General features: G+C 46.7%; 1 protein-coding gene across 1 annotated transcript in view; it reads right to left on the bottom strand.

Annotated features, from left to right (window-relative positions):
- The window catches only part of LOC119400186 (frequenin-1), a 335,183-nt gene that overhangs the window by 53,008 nt on the left and 264,072 nt on the right, over positions 1-18,103 (bottom strand). Inside the window, exons 3-4 of the mRNA XM_037667189.2 lie at positions 17,910-17,958; positions 14,224-14,313 (exon numbers count right to left, since the gene is read on the bottom strand). Coding sequence (XP_037523117.1) covers positions 14,224-14,313; positions 17,910-17,958 — 139 coding nt within the window. The remainder of the gene's footprint in view (positions 1-14,223; positions 14,314-17,909; positions 17,959-18,103) is intronic.

The following is an 18,103-nucleotide window of genomic DNA, read 5'->3' as shown; positions in this document are numbered from 1 at the left end:
CAGTCTCCATCGTGTCTCTTACGTTTGTGCAAGCCGCGGTTGCCACAAAGACTTTACGCGCACTGCATGCAAAAATTGGACCATCTCCCCGAAGGGAACCCTGATGGGATGCGAAGCAGCAGCGTTGCGCACGGGTGGCGTCACGGGTTGAACGGCGCTAACGCGGGTACTGCGGTGAGCGCTGGAAGATTCGTTTGAAGCGAAACTCGGTGTAACGTTTACTGGTGTAAACGTTTGCTTGAAACGCAGACACGGGAGGCGAGCGGGCGTTGGAGCAGGCAGCTGCGGGCGCTCCGGCGGGTGTGGGAGAGAGTTACGTACGCGCGCACCTGCGAGGGAAGCGTACGAGGGGAGCGTGACGTCAACGCCCAACTGCGGCGTGACCTACTTGGCACCGCTCCAACACCTGCGCCGAGGGAAGCGCGTTGCCTCGCGTTTGTGCGGACGGAGGGACAGCGTTACACAGGCTAGTCAAAGAGCTGCTTCGCATCTAATAAGCAGCTTACACTTTCCTTGAGCATTAAGCACAGGGTAGCGCGTTAAAATGCTGCGGAGCGGACGAGGAAAATTGTCTGGACCAAAAAAATTGGGGGACCCTTAAGCTTCGCCTTTAAAAGTTAAACGCGATAGCGAAATCCGGCCCCTAGTGCGCACTTCAACCACTAAGTGCATACTTAATAATGTGTGTTGTTACACACACGCACGCGGACACAGACACACACGCGCGCGTGCGTGACGTGGTCAGGCCAGGAAAGCGGAGGTCAAACGCCAACAACGTCATGAAGATGCCTTGCTGAGAGCCAGGGAAGCTGAAATGAAGCGTCGTCGCCGTGATATGGACCCCCAGCTACGAGCGCGGGAAGCCGATCGCAGGCGTCAACGACGCCAAAATGACGCATAACTTCGAGCGATCAGAGTTTATGCACGGCCTCCGAGATGTGCACCCAAAAGCGGATTTCTGGGGGCTGCAATCGTTGCGTTGGAGTGCATTCCGTCCCTCTCATTCGTGTCGAGAGTTGTGAAAGCAATGTCTCACAGATGGCAGCACATTATCTAATGCTTGGAGGCGCTGTTCGGACCTGAAAAAAGGTCCGAACTGAGTTGGGTTCTGCTAGAGGACGGACATGTTTTTCGTGGGCTCAGGAATGACAGCGTCAGATAAGTTTTTTTTTTTGCATGATTCGAGCTCGTTTTTTTAGTTATATGAGTACATAAGCCACTAGATTGAAGCTTAATAGGGCTTACAAATTTGTACTGTTTCCTGTGTGACAGTCGCCTGGGTTATTTTTTTATTATTATTTGTTTGTTCGGACACCACCTGGCTGAAAGGTACACAGGTGCTTTGAAGTTTAGCATACTTGCGGAGTTTTGTGATATCATTTGGCTTTAAGTGTGAACGCCGTGTGAACGATCGCCGTGTGAACGATCTAGCCATGGTCAAAAAGACCGTAAAGTGTTCAGGGTGCGGAATGGGATGGAAAATAGAGGTTTGTACGGATGAGAAGACAGAGGGAGCTGACGCCAAGTGTAAGCAATGCGAGTTAGAGACGAAAATGAAAATAATGATGGCTGCCCAGAATGAGCTCATGGTAAGAATCGCCGAGCTGGAGAATGCGTTGGCGACAGAGCGGGAAAAAACGATGGCTATGGGGGAAAGGCTTAAGTCAGCCGAGGAGGGGTTAACAAAGGTAGTCATGGTGAACAAGGAAGCAAGCGATAGCGGGAACAGCGGGGCATCGACCCCCGCAGTGGTAGACGCGAAGGGGGAAACAGGTTTGGAAAAGACAGGTGCACGGGTCACAGGACCCAGTCCGCGAAGTAGTTTTGGGAAGAGGAGGGGACAATACAGCACCAGTGGCACGCGCTAGTAACCGAAGCAGTGGCCAGGTGCGGCATAGTCCGGCAGAAAAGTCGGAGCACGTGATAATCGCCGGGGACTCGAATTTAGTTAGATGCGCAGAAGCAGTCAAGGAAAGGGTGAGAGGCGACAAACGAGTTTTAATAGGGAAGTTCCCGGGACATGGGCTGGGATCAGTGATGAAACAAGCTAGCGTAAAACTCGCAACTAAGGCTAATGGACGTAACCTCGTGATAATCGAGGGAGGTCTAAACGACGTCTTGAATGAAGAATCAGCCGAACTAGCGACCACATTGGCGAAAGGGGTCGATGACATGCGCGCCATTTCCCCTCAGGTGCAGATAGTGGTATGCACAATACCGGAGATACCGGTGCTTGACGGCAACCTGCAAAGAGCGGTTGTCGACGCAAACAAAGAGATATGGCAGATGAGTCGAGAGAAAGGCATCAAGGTAGTGGAAATAAACAGAGGTGCACAGGTGGGGTGGTTTTCGAAGAGACGGAATACACTTCGATATGAGGCTCGGTCATGAGGTGGGTTGGCGACTTGCGGGACGCGCAGTAGCTTCTTTTTTTTTTGGGGGGGGGGGGGGGGGGGGGCACGCGGGCCCTTCGGTGCCCAGGGTAGCTTGTAATGAGGAAAACAACCAGGGGGACTCTTTGACAGGCAGTATAGCGAAAAACCAGAGAAAAGGTAAAAGAAGGAAGAAGGCGCGTGTTGCAATTAGTTACATTAACATGCAGGGTGGCAGAAAAAAGGCAGAATGGTTAGAAATTGAGGGACAGTTAAACAAGGAACAGATAGGTGTTTATGCGGTTACAGAAACACACCTTAGAGACTTGGAAGAGCCACCACATATTGGCAATTATATTTGGGAAGGATGTAACAGGATCACATCAGAAAGGAGAGGTGGGGTGTTGGAATGCTAATTCATAGCAGAACAAAATGGGATAGAGTGAAACAACGTGTTCAGAGCACCTCTGGGTTTCGGGCACAGTAGGTGGAAAGAAAACGTGGCTAGGTGTAGCTTACTTGTGGACGGGGAATAACTGCAGAGAAAAGAATCTGGAGATAGTGAAAGGCATAATCACCGATATTAAAGAATTTGGTCATGATGCCGAAATAATCCTTCTCGGGGACATGAACGCTCACATTCATGACCTTGACGGATATTCAGACACCAATGGCAAGTTATTGCTAGATCTCTGCGAGCAACATAGTCTTGAGATAATTAACGTGGGGCCTAAGTGTGAGGGGCAGATCACGTGGGAAGTCGGAAACAGGCAATCGAGCATTGATTATTGTCTCATGACAGAAGGAATATATGACAAACTTAGAGAGATGAGAATAGACGAGGAAGGCATTAACAGCTTGGGTAGTGATCATAAACGCACAATATTACAAATGGGATATAAAACTGAAAAAAAATAAGAACGTAGAATCAAAGTTTGGCAGCTTGTATCTAAATGACAAACAAATAACAAATATAGCCGCAAGACTCGAGGAAAAAGTAGACGAACTACCAGGCAAAGACTGGAAGTATAGTGAGCTGCTACATGTAATCACGAAAGAAATGAAAAAAGAGAAGAAAATTATTTGTTGGAAAGGAAAGAGAAAGTCAAAAAGTTGGTGGAACAAAGAAATCCGGGAGGCGATCGAGAAGCGACGTGAGGCATCACGGGAGCACAGACAGGCAAAAAAGAAGCGGCCACAGGACGAAGTCAACCAAATATGGGAAATATATTTAGAGCAAAAATCCATTGTGCAGAAATTAGTCGAGGCAAAAATTAAAGGTGAAAGTGAACGCTGGATGACAGAGATTCGCGAAAAGAAGAAGGCCGCGCCTAGGATATTTTGGAGCCACCTAAAAGCACTAGGTAGGAAGTCTGTCACAATGGAACAAGCGCTAGGTTACATCCGAAAGATAACAGCCGATTCGTTTAAAAAGGTCACCCAGGGGATTCCCCCGGTGAGTAAAAGTACGCAAAGGAGTGCAACTGACGAAGATGTCGTACTAGAGAATTTCAATTGGAAGAAGGCCGAAGGAAAAATTCCTAAGCGCACTACTCCGGGCTTAGATGGGGTTCCCGTCAGCCTCATTAACGAATTCGGACATAACACTAAAGAAGCACTGCTGAAAGACGTAGAAAAGTGCTTACAGGAGAGGGAAATACCAGACAGTTGGCGAAAAAGTAGAATGAACTTAATCTATAAAGGCAGGGGAGAAAAGGATAACATTCGCTCATATAGACCGCTAACCATTACATCGGTGCTATACAGGTTGGCGATGCAGGCAGTAAAATTAAAAATAGAAGCGTGGGTAGGACAAAATGATATTTTGGGAGAACTTCAGAATGGACTTCGAATCGACAGGCGGTTAGACGATAATCTGTTTGTTCTTACCCAGTGTATAGAAATATCGAAAATAGAAAACAGGCCCTTATAGGTAGCTTATCTAGATATCACCGGGGCGTATAACAACGTTAATCAGGAAATTTTGTGGGATATATTGAAAGAAGTGGGCATAGGGGACGACTGTATACAGCTTTTGAGGGAAATATACCGAGAAAATACAGTTTGTATAGAATGGGAAGGAATAAGTAGCAAGGACAGCGTTGAAATTAGCAAGGGGCTGAGACAGGGATGCCCTTTGTCCCCGCTGTTATTCATGCTGTACATGGTGAGGATGGAAAAAGCGCTAGAAGGTAGCAACATTAGATTTAATTTGTCACACAAACAGGTCGGCACGATGGTTGAGCAGAAGCTTCCAGGTCTATTTTATGCTGATGATATTGTCTTATTTGCGGACAGTCAAGATGATATACAGCGACTGGCAGATATATGCAAAAGGGAATGTGAGGCCCTAGGACTAGGATTTAGTGCAACAAAATGTGGATTGATGGTATTCAATGATCACGAAGACCATGCGGTCTTCATACAGGGCCAAAAAATACCGAGGGTAAGCGAGTACAAGTACCTTGGAGTATGGGTAAATGAGGGGGATAGATATATGTAGGTACAAGAGAAAGCATCGGTAGCAAAGGGAAAGAGGAATGCTACAATTATGAAGCACAGAGCTTTATGGGGATACAATAGGTACGAGGTGCTTCGAGGGCTGTGGAAGGGTGTGATGGTTCCGGGGCTTACATTTGGGAACTCAGTGGTGTGCATGAAGTCAGAGGTACAATCAGGAATGGATGTAAATCAAAGGGCGGTGGGCCGCCTCGCGTTGGGCGCTCACGGGAAGACGACAAATGAGGCTGTAAAGGGTGATATGGGATGGACAGGCTTTGAAGTGAGGGAAGCTCAGAGCAAACTTAGATTCGAAGAGAGGCTGAGGAAAATGAAGAAGAGTAGATGGGCAGAGAAGGTTTTCAGGTATTTGTATAGAAAAAGCGTTGACACGCAGTGGAGAAAAAGAACTAGGAGGCTCACCAGTAAATATACGTCTAGCAGTGCGGGCGATATGGCAACAAGGAGCATTAAGCGGAAGGTCAGAGAGGCGGAGAGGACTTATTGGATGACAGCGATGGAAAAGAAGCCGGCTCTGAGTAACTACCGAAAGGGAAAAAATGAAATAAGGAGGGAAAGGTTTTATGATATTTCAAGGGGAAGCGCTTTACTGTTTGAAGCAAGGTCGGGCTGCCTTAGAACGCGTAGTTATAAAGCGAGATTCAGTAACGAAGAAGAACAATGTACATGCTGCGGGGGAACTAAGGAAACGATGGAACATGTACTGATTGAATGTGGCGATATTCACCCAGGTGTACGTGTGGGCACGAGTCTACATGAAGCCTTGGGTTTTAGGGACAACAATGGAAAGCTGAACACGGCCGCGATAGAAATAAGTAAGAGACGGTTAGAGTATTGGTGGCAGAAAAGTAGAGACAAAGTACAAAAATAAATAATGGGAAAAAAATAAGGTCATTCAGCCTTAAGAGGCAGAGAGATAGACCGTGAATTTATAATTTTTTGGTATAATAACGTAGATTTAATCAATGTAGATAAGGTATCAGGCCAGCATGAAACAAGGAAGTTTTTTCTTTTTTCTTCGAGCATGGTGGCAGACACGTCACCGCCCCGTTATAAAGGGGACGCTCATAGCATCCATCCATCCTTTTCTGTTTGTTTGATATGTTTCTGCTCGATGGACATAGTTGTCCATTTTTGGAGCTGTTTGTAAGTTGTTTTTTTAGCGGCGATGGGTGCACTATACCGGCTTTTTCGAAGCATGGCGTCGCGCAAAAGCGTCGTGGCGTCGTGGCTTTGTGGTAGCACACCTGCTTGCCACGCAAACGGCTCGGGTTCGATCGTCAATGGGACCGAATATTTTTATTTTATTGGCATCTTTCTCAATTTTTTGGTCACAACCAACGACGCTGTCGCCGACACCGGAATTTCTGCGACACGAGCTCTCTAACGCTATCGCGTTAATATTCCGCACCTGATGCCCATTTACAACCGGGACTATTCATGGAGTTTCTCGAAGCATAATGCGAAATGCCGATATTGCTGATTATGTTGCATGTTGCGAGGCGGATTTGAGGACGCAATGTATACGAGCTCACGCGGCTGATACTTGACGTCGACGGATATCGGCACTTTTAGAAAAGCGTACGGGGTATGTTCAGCGCGAGCAGTTCGCATAACGTTACGTTGTGCGCGACTACATGACGTTTTAGTTTAGGGTACAGCTAAAACTGGATCTAACGAAACCCCATTTTACGAATTTCCCGATCTAACGAAGAAATTTTCATTTCCCGGCAGGTACCCACAGAGTTCAATGCTTTCATCATCTCGAAATAACGAAGGTATCTGACACTAAACCCAATTTAACGAAGTTTTTCCTGAAACAAGAGAGTAAAAAAATTCAGCAATTTCTTTCTAATTTTCACACAGACGGGCTTTTCTTCGGGAGTGCGATGTAACGCTACCGCGTTAAAACATCTGGCCTCCCTTGTCCCGAACATGGTTTTATTTTGACGAGGGTGCACGCCGCACCCATGCTCGGAACAACGGAACAACGAACAGTCGGCAGCGCTTTTACGTACAATATGGCGCAGGTAGTGGTGGTTTGTTGTCCCTGTAAATGCGTTAATTAAAGGTTTATACGGCAAATGGGATATATCGTCTCCTTGCAATTTTCTTGCTTTGCTTACTAGCACAACCACTACATTCGTTCTCCCCGTCTTTGCATATTGGCACCTTGTAACAGCTTCACGCAAGTCTCCCTCGCCTATATTGCCCGGACATGGGAGGCTCCATGTTCGCTCTATCCTCGCGGGCTCTACACGCGTAGGCATGTGTTAGTGGCAAATAAAATGCCGCGATAGCTTTCGGGTGCCGCTACGCGCGTCAGTTTTAGATGTCGAAGGAGCGAAAAATTCCTTTCTCGATTCTAGCAACTTCTAGATTTAACGAATTTGAGCACTGTCATCAGTTCTTTAAATCGAGCTTCAACTTTATATGCGAAGTGCCGCACATACGGGAAGAGAAACGCAAAGCAAACTTCGGCGGGCGTTGCGCCATCCGGCATATCGTGTCAAGGCTGCTGAAGGAAACACACGTATGCCTGCCTTGTTCTATTGCCGACGTGCCTTGCCAGGCCTACACTTGTAAAAATGACCGATCGATCTCACAAGTTTGGCGGACTGGCTCTTCATGGTGTATATCGACTCGTGGCTGTGTAGAAAGTGTGTAGATGTATATTTTACCATTTACTGGGTACCAACAATAAAGAGAGCGCAGATATCCCAACAATTCACAGCGAAGTGGAAGCCACGGGGGCCACTTTGCATCCCAGTGGTGATCCTCAGCATGTGTAGGCACTGTGCAAGCTGTTACGATAAAACAGCGCACATATACTGTGGCCTCCGTGACTAGCTCCGTCTGCGCGCCATTGCCGGAGCTCATCGCGGAGGCCACACTCGAACAGTGCTGCTGTTGCAGATGACGCGGCATACAGAAGATGACGTCACCGCGTTCTCTCAGCATCTTGAGAAGCCCTGCAGCCGCACCCGCTGTCTTTCGCAAGAAAAAAAAAAGCTATTTGTGTTCACTTTTGAGAACTCGCACGTCGATTTTCGATTTCAGTATGGATCAAACTGTGATTACGCGCTCCAAAGTCATTTTTTAAGTGCTTCAGTTTCCCTTTAACACGCTGGCTTGCACGAGGACAACCGTCATCGCTGTGGAAAACACGCCAAGCGTCTGAATGCGGGACATTCTTAAAAGCGCTCCGTTCTTCCTGATGATGCATACGTCTTTGGCGTAATTGTTAAGGCATCGGGCTTCGACACTTGAGGCTCAGAGGTCGAAACCCATAGTCGGAACACTTTTATGTGTGTTTACTTACAAGTGCCATTTCACCATCGCCGCCCTTTCCGCCCAGCCCCCATTCACAGCTGCGCACACAGCCGCCAGATTGAGATCGACTCAGCGGACGGCAATTCAGAGCTGAACGTTGGCTTCAGATCGACTCAGACAACGAGTTTTCAGGTGAAATTGCTAAAACAATAATGAAATGACTCTTCCGATGTTAGCGCCAGTTGGCGACATGGATAATATGGGTGCTAGAGAAACACGTTAAAGAAAATGCAAGAACAATACCGCATTCCTAGTACATAAAAGAATGCATCACACACGACGACGTCTCTACAATAAATAAGAAAAAAAAAACGGCGGACCACTTGTTGGCACTCCCAAGAGCGCTCAGATGTGACGCCACGCATGAATAAGTGACTTTTTAACCAAGAGCGCTGCGCGTGCGACTGAGATAGTTATATGCGGCAGCGACGCTGAACTCACACGAGTGATCGGTCCCTCTTGCGCCACCGAAAACGACAGGTGTGATGGTTCATGACAGCGATAAGCGGACGAGGGATACCATATCGGCGTTGCCCGTTGAGGCAGTGCACTGGGGAAACAAATAATTTTGTCACACCTATCAGGTTTGAGAGCCCTGCGACCGCCACGCGCTAAGGGCCTACACACACAAGTTGATAGACACGCAGGCAGGCTTTGTCTTTCCGGTTGCCTATATATCGTGGAAGGTTATTGCGCAATATACAGGGTGTTTTTGAGGCAGTACAAGTTTTTTATAAAAATACTATGACAGCAAGGCTCCTGTCGTTCTCGCGCACGAACTCTACGTCGAAGGGGAAATACTCTGCCCGAGCTGAAAGGACACTGATGTGAGAAATTAACAAAAGTTTGACAATTACCTTTTAAATGCGAAGCATTTCTTAGCGAACCTCTGGCACTTTGAGCGTTTCTATCTACGTATCTATCTATCTATCTATCTATCTAGCCGCCTACGTCTGGGTGCTCTCATGATCACCTCCTTAACTTGGTGTAGACCAAAATTTGCATGGGAGGGTAAGAGGATTTGACGAATATGACTGCCGGGTCATGACATGAATAACGTTAAAATCTTGTCGCGTACGTCGTCAAACCCTTTCCACTAGACACGTGTGGCACATACCCGTTTACCACGGGCCGCGGTGTACGGGTATGCGCCACAGGTGATTGACAGTTTATATCTACCCAGGAACGGCGAGAACAGACATTGTTAACTTAAATGCTATAGCGTTACGGAAAACCAACATCGGCAGCGTTGACTCAACGAATGGAAAGAATGAAAATTAGGATCCTAGCAGGAGTCGAACCCAAGCATTCTGCGTGGCAATCAGGTATTCTACCACTGAGCCACGCCAGGTCTATAAATTGGTTTGTAAAAACAGCCTACGCAGGCGTAATATCGGTGCAACGTCAATTGTGGTTGTGGTGCTGGCTATCTAATTATACAAGAAAGCAATAAGCACTACATGATACTCCTACGATACAGGCGTCATATCAGATTAACATCTGTAGTTCCAGTGTTGGCTCCGCTTTTATAGCAGTCTGATAAACATTACGTTTGTATTCCTATGATTGATTCACCAAGCTATACTGAAGCATTGCTCGACCCCGGAGGAATACATTAACGAAAGTTACTTATGATATCCACATCACCGCACCGTAAAGTGCACTTAGTCCGCCAGAACGACGCAGTGTCCCCTTCATTTCTTACGAGGCTGGGCGATGGCCTCATGCTGACCGAGGATGATGCCAGATTGATTGACAGCCGCTTTGTAGACTAGGCTACGTAGGCCACATACGCCCAGGTAGTCTACAAATACGACAAACACCATCCACTGATGTTGGTCTACGTAGCACTATCCAGGCCTACCAGCCTCGACGGCCTGTACCTCACCAACGCAAAGGGTGGCTTCAGGTTCCGACATGTCGCCGGCTCTGTCGACAGACAATTTGTCGACGAAATGACCGAGGCATCCACGAATTCCAACAGCTCTACTATACCACACACTTCACTACACATGGGCCCCTCGTCGCCACGATCACGACCGGATCCTATAACAAGTCATGACCAGCTGCTGGTGCTCAATGATCACGGTGATGATGCCCTTGTTCAACAACTGTCAAGAACTACTTGCACACATCACACGGGTTCGTGAAACGTGCGTGCGTTCTCGGGACACGTACTCTACATATCAGCTTACCGCTTCTGGTGTTGGTCATACCCACGTTGCCATTGGCAGCGTTACCCAACCGTAAACAACTGGTTATATAACACATATGCGGCTCTTCAACATATATGTGTGCGTATAAAATTTATACAAATCTTTAGCACCATTTTGTAACGTGTCGCTCAGCAAAAAAGTTACGCCACAGTCATCTACCCGCCGCATGCTTCGCATAACATCGACTCCCACGGTACGTCGGATCTGCCGAATTTTTTTAATTATTCACTTTAGGGCAGTTGTTTATATTAAAACGTTGTAGCACATCACAATTTATGACATACCCATTTTTCAGAAATCACAAAAGTTCCGCATATTTCGACATTCATCACCGAATATTATGGGAGGTATCGAAACTGATCGCGCCCGACGCGCACGAAACGCGACCACACTGTTACGTCAGACCGGAACTACTTGTGACAAGGAAGTGAGAAATTTTGAATGAAGGCGCGTCGTGGCCGTATCTTTTCGTGAAAAGCGGCAAGTCATCTCAATTGCGCCAGCGGATCGTCTTACCTTCGCGGTGTTTGGGTGCTTATCTGTTTGTTTCGAGCTGTGCGCAAGAAAACCGCAATATCAACCTTTTCTTACTCTGTGCAGCATAAAAATTAGGGCAGCCACCGCGGCGCTTCTTCTCGCCTGTTTACAGTTCAAGAAAGAAACCGATAAACAGCACACATGACATCCAAATAATAAGCTGTCTACTTGTGTATTTCAGGATGCTTGCCGATTTTCATGGCCAGATTGTGAGCGTCTTCGATTTACCAAGTCCCGGACCAGTCGCCGGCGGCCCGCGGACGCCTCGGCTACCTCGGCTGATAGGTAACAATAGTCGGATACAACTTTAGAAGTCCGCGGCATTTCCTCCTCAAAGGCGGGTGCACACGAGCCTGCACCAATGGGCGCGCACACCAGACTGATGTCACGAGCCGGACGGCCGGTGACCCCGCCTTCGGAGAACATTGCCGACTGCACGAGCGGGAGGACTTCTTTAGTCGCGGAGGGGATCGGCTGCTGCGCTTCGGCCGTCTGGGTGGGGCCTCTCCGGACTTGTTAAGTTGTATCCGACTATACGTCACATGACGCCATTATCACGTGATACCAAAGTCCCGAGCGCCCTCGGGCTGTCTGCGCAGTGCACGCTTGAAATGCTGGCCGCGTACGCTATGGCCTCTGCCACGCCGTCTGCTCCATCTATGGCTGCAACACCGGCCACAACGCCAACCTAATCACGATCCCAACGGCGGTTAGATCATGAATGATACCTATTTCCGTTGTGGCACACTTACCATAACTTTTCAGTGGTTGCCGGGCCACCGCGGCATCATCGGTAACGAGCATGCCGACGATGCAGCTAAGAATGCTCACGAAAATGGCGTGATGGATCCTATCCCACTATCAAGAAGCGACGCAGCAGTAAAGATTAATACACTTGCGCATGATGTCGCAAGGTCTATGTGGAACACGCCCGGTTTTCTCCACACCCGTCTTCACCGCCTGGATCCATGCCTACGACTCACTATTCCATCTGGCCTACCCCGATCCGAGACGACCCTTCTCTGCCGCATGTGGCTTGGGTTGTCTTTTACGAACGCCTTTGCTTGCCGCATCGGAATGACAGACAGCGCTGCATGTGACCGTTGCGGCAATGACGAAACCATTGAACATATTTTATGTCAGTGCGCTCAGTACAGCTCCGAGAGACAGTCCCTCTCAGCAGTATTTGCTCGCCTCGACGACCAGCCGCTTTCTGAGCAGTCAATCTTGGAATGTCGGAAAGATCGAGCTTCACGCCAGAAAGCAACGAAGGCGCTGATGAAGTTTCTGCGAGCGACCTGCCTTGTTGTGTGTGTGTGTGTGTGTGTGTGTGTGTGTGTGTGTGTGTGTGTGTGTGTGTGTGTGTGTGTGTGTGTGTGTGTGTGTGTGTGTGTGTGTGTGTGTGTGTGTGTGTGTGTGTGTGTGTGTGTGTGTGTGTGTGTGTGTGTGTGCTTCCCTCTCTCCCTATCCCATCCCTCTCTTTCTAACTTTTCTGTCTCCCCTTCCCCAGTGCAGGGTAGCAAACCAGATATGTTTTCTGGTTAACCTCCCTGCCTTTCCGCATTACATTTCTCTCTGTCTCTCTTGCCATAACTATACTGACGCGCGCGCATCGAAGACGCGCGTGGGTGTTCCTTCGCTATTTTTTTTTTCTGGAAAGCACCGCGCGTGTTTCCACGACCTTAAGAAATACGCACTTGCTCGACGCGGCTCACAACGCAGACAACAAGAAGAATTGGATGCGCAAACAACGCGAAATCCGGAAACGCGCGAGAAGCGGACAGAAAAGAAAAGCGAGAGCAAGAGCACGTCGAAAATTGCCAGCTTCCAGAAAGAAATCGTTCGGGCAGTCCCGAGCCGTGTGCAGGCCGCCAGGTACGCGAAAAACGAACATGCTTTCTAGCGGTCCCGGACCAGTGGGCGGAGCTTGCAGGTGGTTCCCGAGAAAAACGAATGCAGCGCCGGCATGCAGGGCCGTCCGGAGCCGTCCGGGACGTGTCCGGGAAGCTCACAGTGATTCGGCGCGCCTTAATTCAAGTTCGTCACTTCATTTTCCCGTGTAGTTCCGGTCTTATGTAACAAAGAGGCCGCGTTTTTTGCGCGCCGGGCGCCGTCAGTTTCAATATCGCGCTAAGAATTCGATAATGAATACCTCGACTTACGCGCAACTTTTGTGATTTCTATAAAATGGGTATGCCATAAATTGTCACGCACTACCACTTTCTAATATAACCGACTGCCCTCAAGCAAAAAATTAAAAGGTTAATTAAATAGCTTTTGTTAATTAGTCGCGTCAATGTCATTTTAGTGGCGGCAAAGCATTTCCGCCTCGACATAGCATTCGTGTGCGAAAACGACAGGAGCCTGACTGTCATAGATTTTTTACAAAAAATATGTATTTTCTAGAAAAAACACCCTTATAGCAGATGAAAGGGGCCGAATTTTCTAGAACCTCCAAACTTTTTCATTTGATTTTTTTTAAAGTTTATTACTTGTCCAGAGCATTCTAAATTAATCTTGACACTTCTGCGGTCACATAGTAAAAGATCCTGTCACTTGCTCCGCAGAGTGGTAATTGTTAAATACTTCTAACTGTTTCTTCTAATAGCACACCAAGACATTATAAAAAGCTTAGCATCCTTATAGACTGACTTTGACCGCTTTATAAACCTTGACACCCTTTAGAGAGATATGGTAAGCTTTGTCATGCGACTCGGAGTTGCGAGAACACGCACTCAAATAGCTGGTGCCATTCGCAAAGCGTGAGCATGACCACTGAAGTATGAGTGAAATTCTTGCAAATTATCTTCCTATACTAAACAGTTAAAAAATAATGCTAGTCTCGCACGGAAAACGAACTATTAACAGCGAAAGCAAGATTACTAACAACCATGGAAGGCTCAGGTGGAACGATCACCGGCTGTATGCTAGACTAAGCCTGCCTGCTGCAACGCCACCGCCGCTTTCACTACCACCATAACCGTATATATGGCGGCCGTGATAGTGGTGCCCCCACGACTATAATTAGCCTGGAGTGTCCCTACAACTTATAAACTTATATTAAAATTAAAAAAAAAGAAATGGGGTATTTGGGATCAAGCAGCTGTCCGTGTTGTCCTGTAGGCGAATAATTTTTTTTTCTGATTGAGGTAGCTTGTGTAATAAAGATTTAGTTGTTTCTGCACTATATTTTGATATTTGGAAGCGTTAGTAGCTTTTTTTTTTTCCCGCTGACTGTCTCTTACCTTGTTCTCGTCGAAGACCCGGAAAATGAGCGAAGTAAACTTAGAAGGATCTCCCTGGGGGAAGAAAAGCTTGTATATCCTCAGGAATCCCTGCGGTAAGAGAGGCAGCGAGTGAATACAAGTGGCGCGAGGCGAACACGTAGCATACTTAAGGTAACTGAGAAACACGGATCATACGCTTGCGTTCTGCGCAAGGGAAGTTCCAACCTGGAGGGCTTGAAATGTTATATTGGCAGCTTATGTAAAAAAATACACCGACTGTTACTGCTGTGCGATAGACAAGAAGCTTATACGGCGAATCGCCAAGCTAGACGTGAGTCCTCGGCCGGAGTAATTCTACAAAAAAGAAATGAAAGGCGCTTTAATTTCTCACGACGTGAGATTCAAGATGTGAACGCAGAAATTCCGATAATTCTAAATGATTCCTCACGGTCGCCTGTTAATACATACAGAGGTGCCTGAATGTCGACAAAGCATCAACACCAATAACTGAAGGGTTTAGCGCAGAATTATGAAGACGGGACAAGCAGAGAGAACACGTACACAGGCGCTAGTCTCCCTACTTGTCCCGTCTTCATAATTCTGCGCTAAATCCTTCAGATATGTCGTACCGAGGCCAGAAGTGAGCCCTCGATAAACACCAATAATCTTTTTCCTAATTTTCTTCAAGAAAAGTCTCATTTCCCGCACGTACCGGGTTCGTTCGATAGGTTCATCTCGAGTACATCAGACCAGCATATTTTTCATGTAGACGGATATGTCATATTTTACATCTATACTAGACGCGTTCTCACGTAACTAACAAGTTTGTAATACTTCGGCTGTCAGGTACTCGTACTAATGTGGAGCAAGGACAACCCGAATACAGACAGACTCCGACGAGCAATTTTAAAAAGTCATCCTTTTCTTATGAAGTCAGCGTTAGCGTTTTCTTCGGGAGCGATTGCGCAAACGCTGTCTTACATAAGTAGCGAACGAATTCGGACACTGCGTCTAAAATGCAAAGGTTGGCAAATATAGCAGGTAAAAAAAAAAACAATACCACAGTAAAACGAATACTCCTTGTAGGTGGTGCTTTTCTTAAGTTTTGGCCGAGAAATAACAGGAATCGTGAGTACCAGAGCACAGCTTGCGCGTCTTTTGATACAATGTCAGCACACAGCTTTCCAAAGAGCGAGCACGGTTTATCTGGAAACATAAACAGTTCTTCGAGCCCACACGGAAAACGGGCGGGATACTAAAACAAGAGCTTGCGCAACCTGCTCTTCGCGAGTGCATTTTCGATGCGAATGGTTGCGTAACGGCAATCTTCTGAGTTACGCGCACGTGTGCACGACGCTGTCAAGAATTTAACGGGAATGTGAAGCGAATGAACGAAGACAAGACAGCGCTAACGTTGTGCTGCTAGAAGACGTAGCCTAAATAAACAACAGTGGTATTAGAACGTTTCCCTTCTTTTTTGTATTACGGGAGCATGCGCGTATGTGAGTGAAACGGATTTGATTGATAGATGGATGGACCATGGGTAGGTCGGTCGATCGGATCTATCTATCTATCTATCTATCTATCTATCTATCTATCTATCTATCTATCTATCTATCTATCTATCTATCTATCTATCTATCTATCTATCTATCTATCTATCTATCTATCTATCTATCTATCGATAGATAGATAGATAGATAGATAGATAGATAGTCTTTTCATCTTACCCTAGCTAGTTACGGACACTCAGATAGATCCAGGCATAGAATTTCATGCTTTAAAAACTAGAGGGCAATCTGGCGCTAGTGTCTATACAGGCTCCTTGAGTGGTGCTTCAACCACCATTGCAATTATAGGAATTACAGGCTTCGGATCTACTATGGGTGCATTTTGTTCTTCAGATTCGCGACGCTTGTTTACTGAGCTCTAAACAAAGTGATATGGAGTTATTTCCAATTAAAATTTGCTTCATTCTTCCATATGTAAAACTTTATGGAGAATGTTTAAGTGACCACGAGGTAGAAGTGAATTCGGGACAATTTCAACCACCAGGATATGCTTAGCTCTGCAATTGTGTTCCATATTTGGCGTTGCCAAATAATGAATTATTCCTTTTTACAACAGTGAAAGCAAACGCGCGTTTTTCTCTCGAAAGTAAGCCTCATTTATTTACGCAAGTGAATATGCTATACCGAGTGACAACTGTTGTGTCTCTGAGAAAAACACTAACAAGTCATCTAACGCGCTTCAGCCCCTTTGAGTGGTTTGAGTGGTTTGCACCGCACCCCAAACCCACGCTAGAGAACACCGTACGCATTCCGGCACGATACAGTTGCTGTGCGCGGAACGAAACTGAAACTGTAGAAATGAGAGTGGCAGACAGTTTGGTAACACACTTTCCGATCCGAAACCTGAACCACGGCCGTGCCTGAACTTCCCGTCATTCCGTGGTGGTTGAACGATCGCAGCGCCAGATTGCCTTCTAGTTTTTATAGTATGAAACTCTATAAATCCAGGAGTTCTAACGCGCGAGGGCAGAATGAAAAAAAAAAAAATAGGCAGTTTTCAAAGAGCGTACGCAAAGCATTGCGTTGGCTTTTCGCGCAACTGCGCAGGCGTCGTAGGCTAACCGCTTGCGGGCTCCCGTTAAGTGACGGAAATAGCGGGCCGCAAACGCTAACGCTAGCTTTGCGTATGCTATTCGAAAGCTCCCTAATAAGAACAAGAAGCGTAAGGAAGATACAAGATGGTAGCAGGAACGTTACTAAAATTCCTTTGTGAGCTCAATAATAAATATGGGTTCACGGGAAAGGAAATTAGAAAAAAAACACGGAAGTATTATTTTATTCCCGCACATTTAATCGTCACCCTTTGTTTCGTAACTGCAAGACTCTGCAAGGGCTGTACTCTGCTGCATATGCAAAGTGAAAGTCAGTCGACGTAAAACACAAAAAAATAGTAGAACGTCGCAACCATTTTTTACTGCGTCTACAAACGGTTGCGGTTTGTAAGAGCGTATGCCAGTGAATCGTCACATTGAGGAATTAAGTTACCAGAAACGGACAATCGGCTTCTGTGAACGTAAAGCTTTCTGAATTTGGTCTCTGATTTGGAAATGATAGATTGCTTGTGTGTGATGATGCGTCAGATACAAGGATCCGGATGGCGAGCACGATCACTCGCGCGAATTGTCAGAGATTATAGGATGGGAAAAATACAGACCAGGGGCCATGGCAGCGCCTTGGCAAGTTAAAGCATTGGGAGAGGTGTAAAGTTATCGCTTCGCGCTTTCGGGACCGTTCTTGTTGCTTATTATAGTCATCGTCTAATGATAAATAGTTATCGTTATGTTACGATTCCTCAGACGAATGCTAGACGTCTCTTTGATTTCTATCTGTGCCACTAAATAAAAAATTTTCTATAATTGGTTTATTTGAGCTGCGAAGCAGCTCATATAAACCAACTCAGCAGAAGGTCGTGTCACCTTCAGCTGAATTTCGTAATCCGCTCTCATGTTGTCCGAAACTGTTTCTCTGCAGCTGTATGGTGCATTCTAGCGTGTCTAGCCAGCCCGTTTCATGCTTTTATTCGTGAAACGTCATGTTTTCTAAGTACGACCCAAATATAATGCAAGAGCGTCAAAGCACTAGCATAAACAATGAAAGACCAAGCCGAAGCAATGCCTCAGAAACTCTACTTACCTGTTCAGTGAGATGCCCTGAAGGACAGTCTTTGACAAAGCCCTTGTACCTATATGGAGAACAAAAACAGCAAGCGTGGGCATGCGGAGGTGCTATGGACAGCGCCTTAAGAGAAACAACACGTTTAACGCACGGGCATGCGCTCGTGTGTTGAAAAGTACGCAATAGAAAAGTACGCAATAACACGGATGGCT

The sequence above is a fragment of the Rhipicephalus sanguineus genome, chromosome 1, assembly GCF_013339695.2.
Source record: "Rhipicephalus sanguineus isolate Rsan-2018 chromosome 1, BIME_Rsan_1.4, whole genome shotgun sequence".
In the NCBI taxonomy this organism is placed as follows: Eukaryota; Metazoa; Arthropoda; class Arachnida; order Ixodida; family Ixodidae; genus Rhipicephalus; species Rhipicephalus sanguineus.
This window is presented reverse-complemented; position numbering and strand designations above follow the sequence as displayed.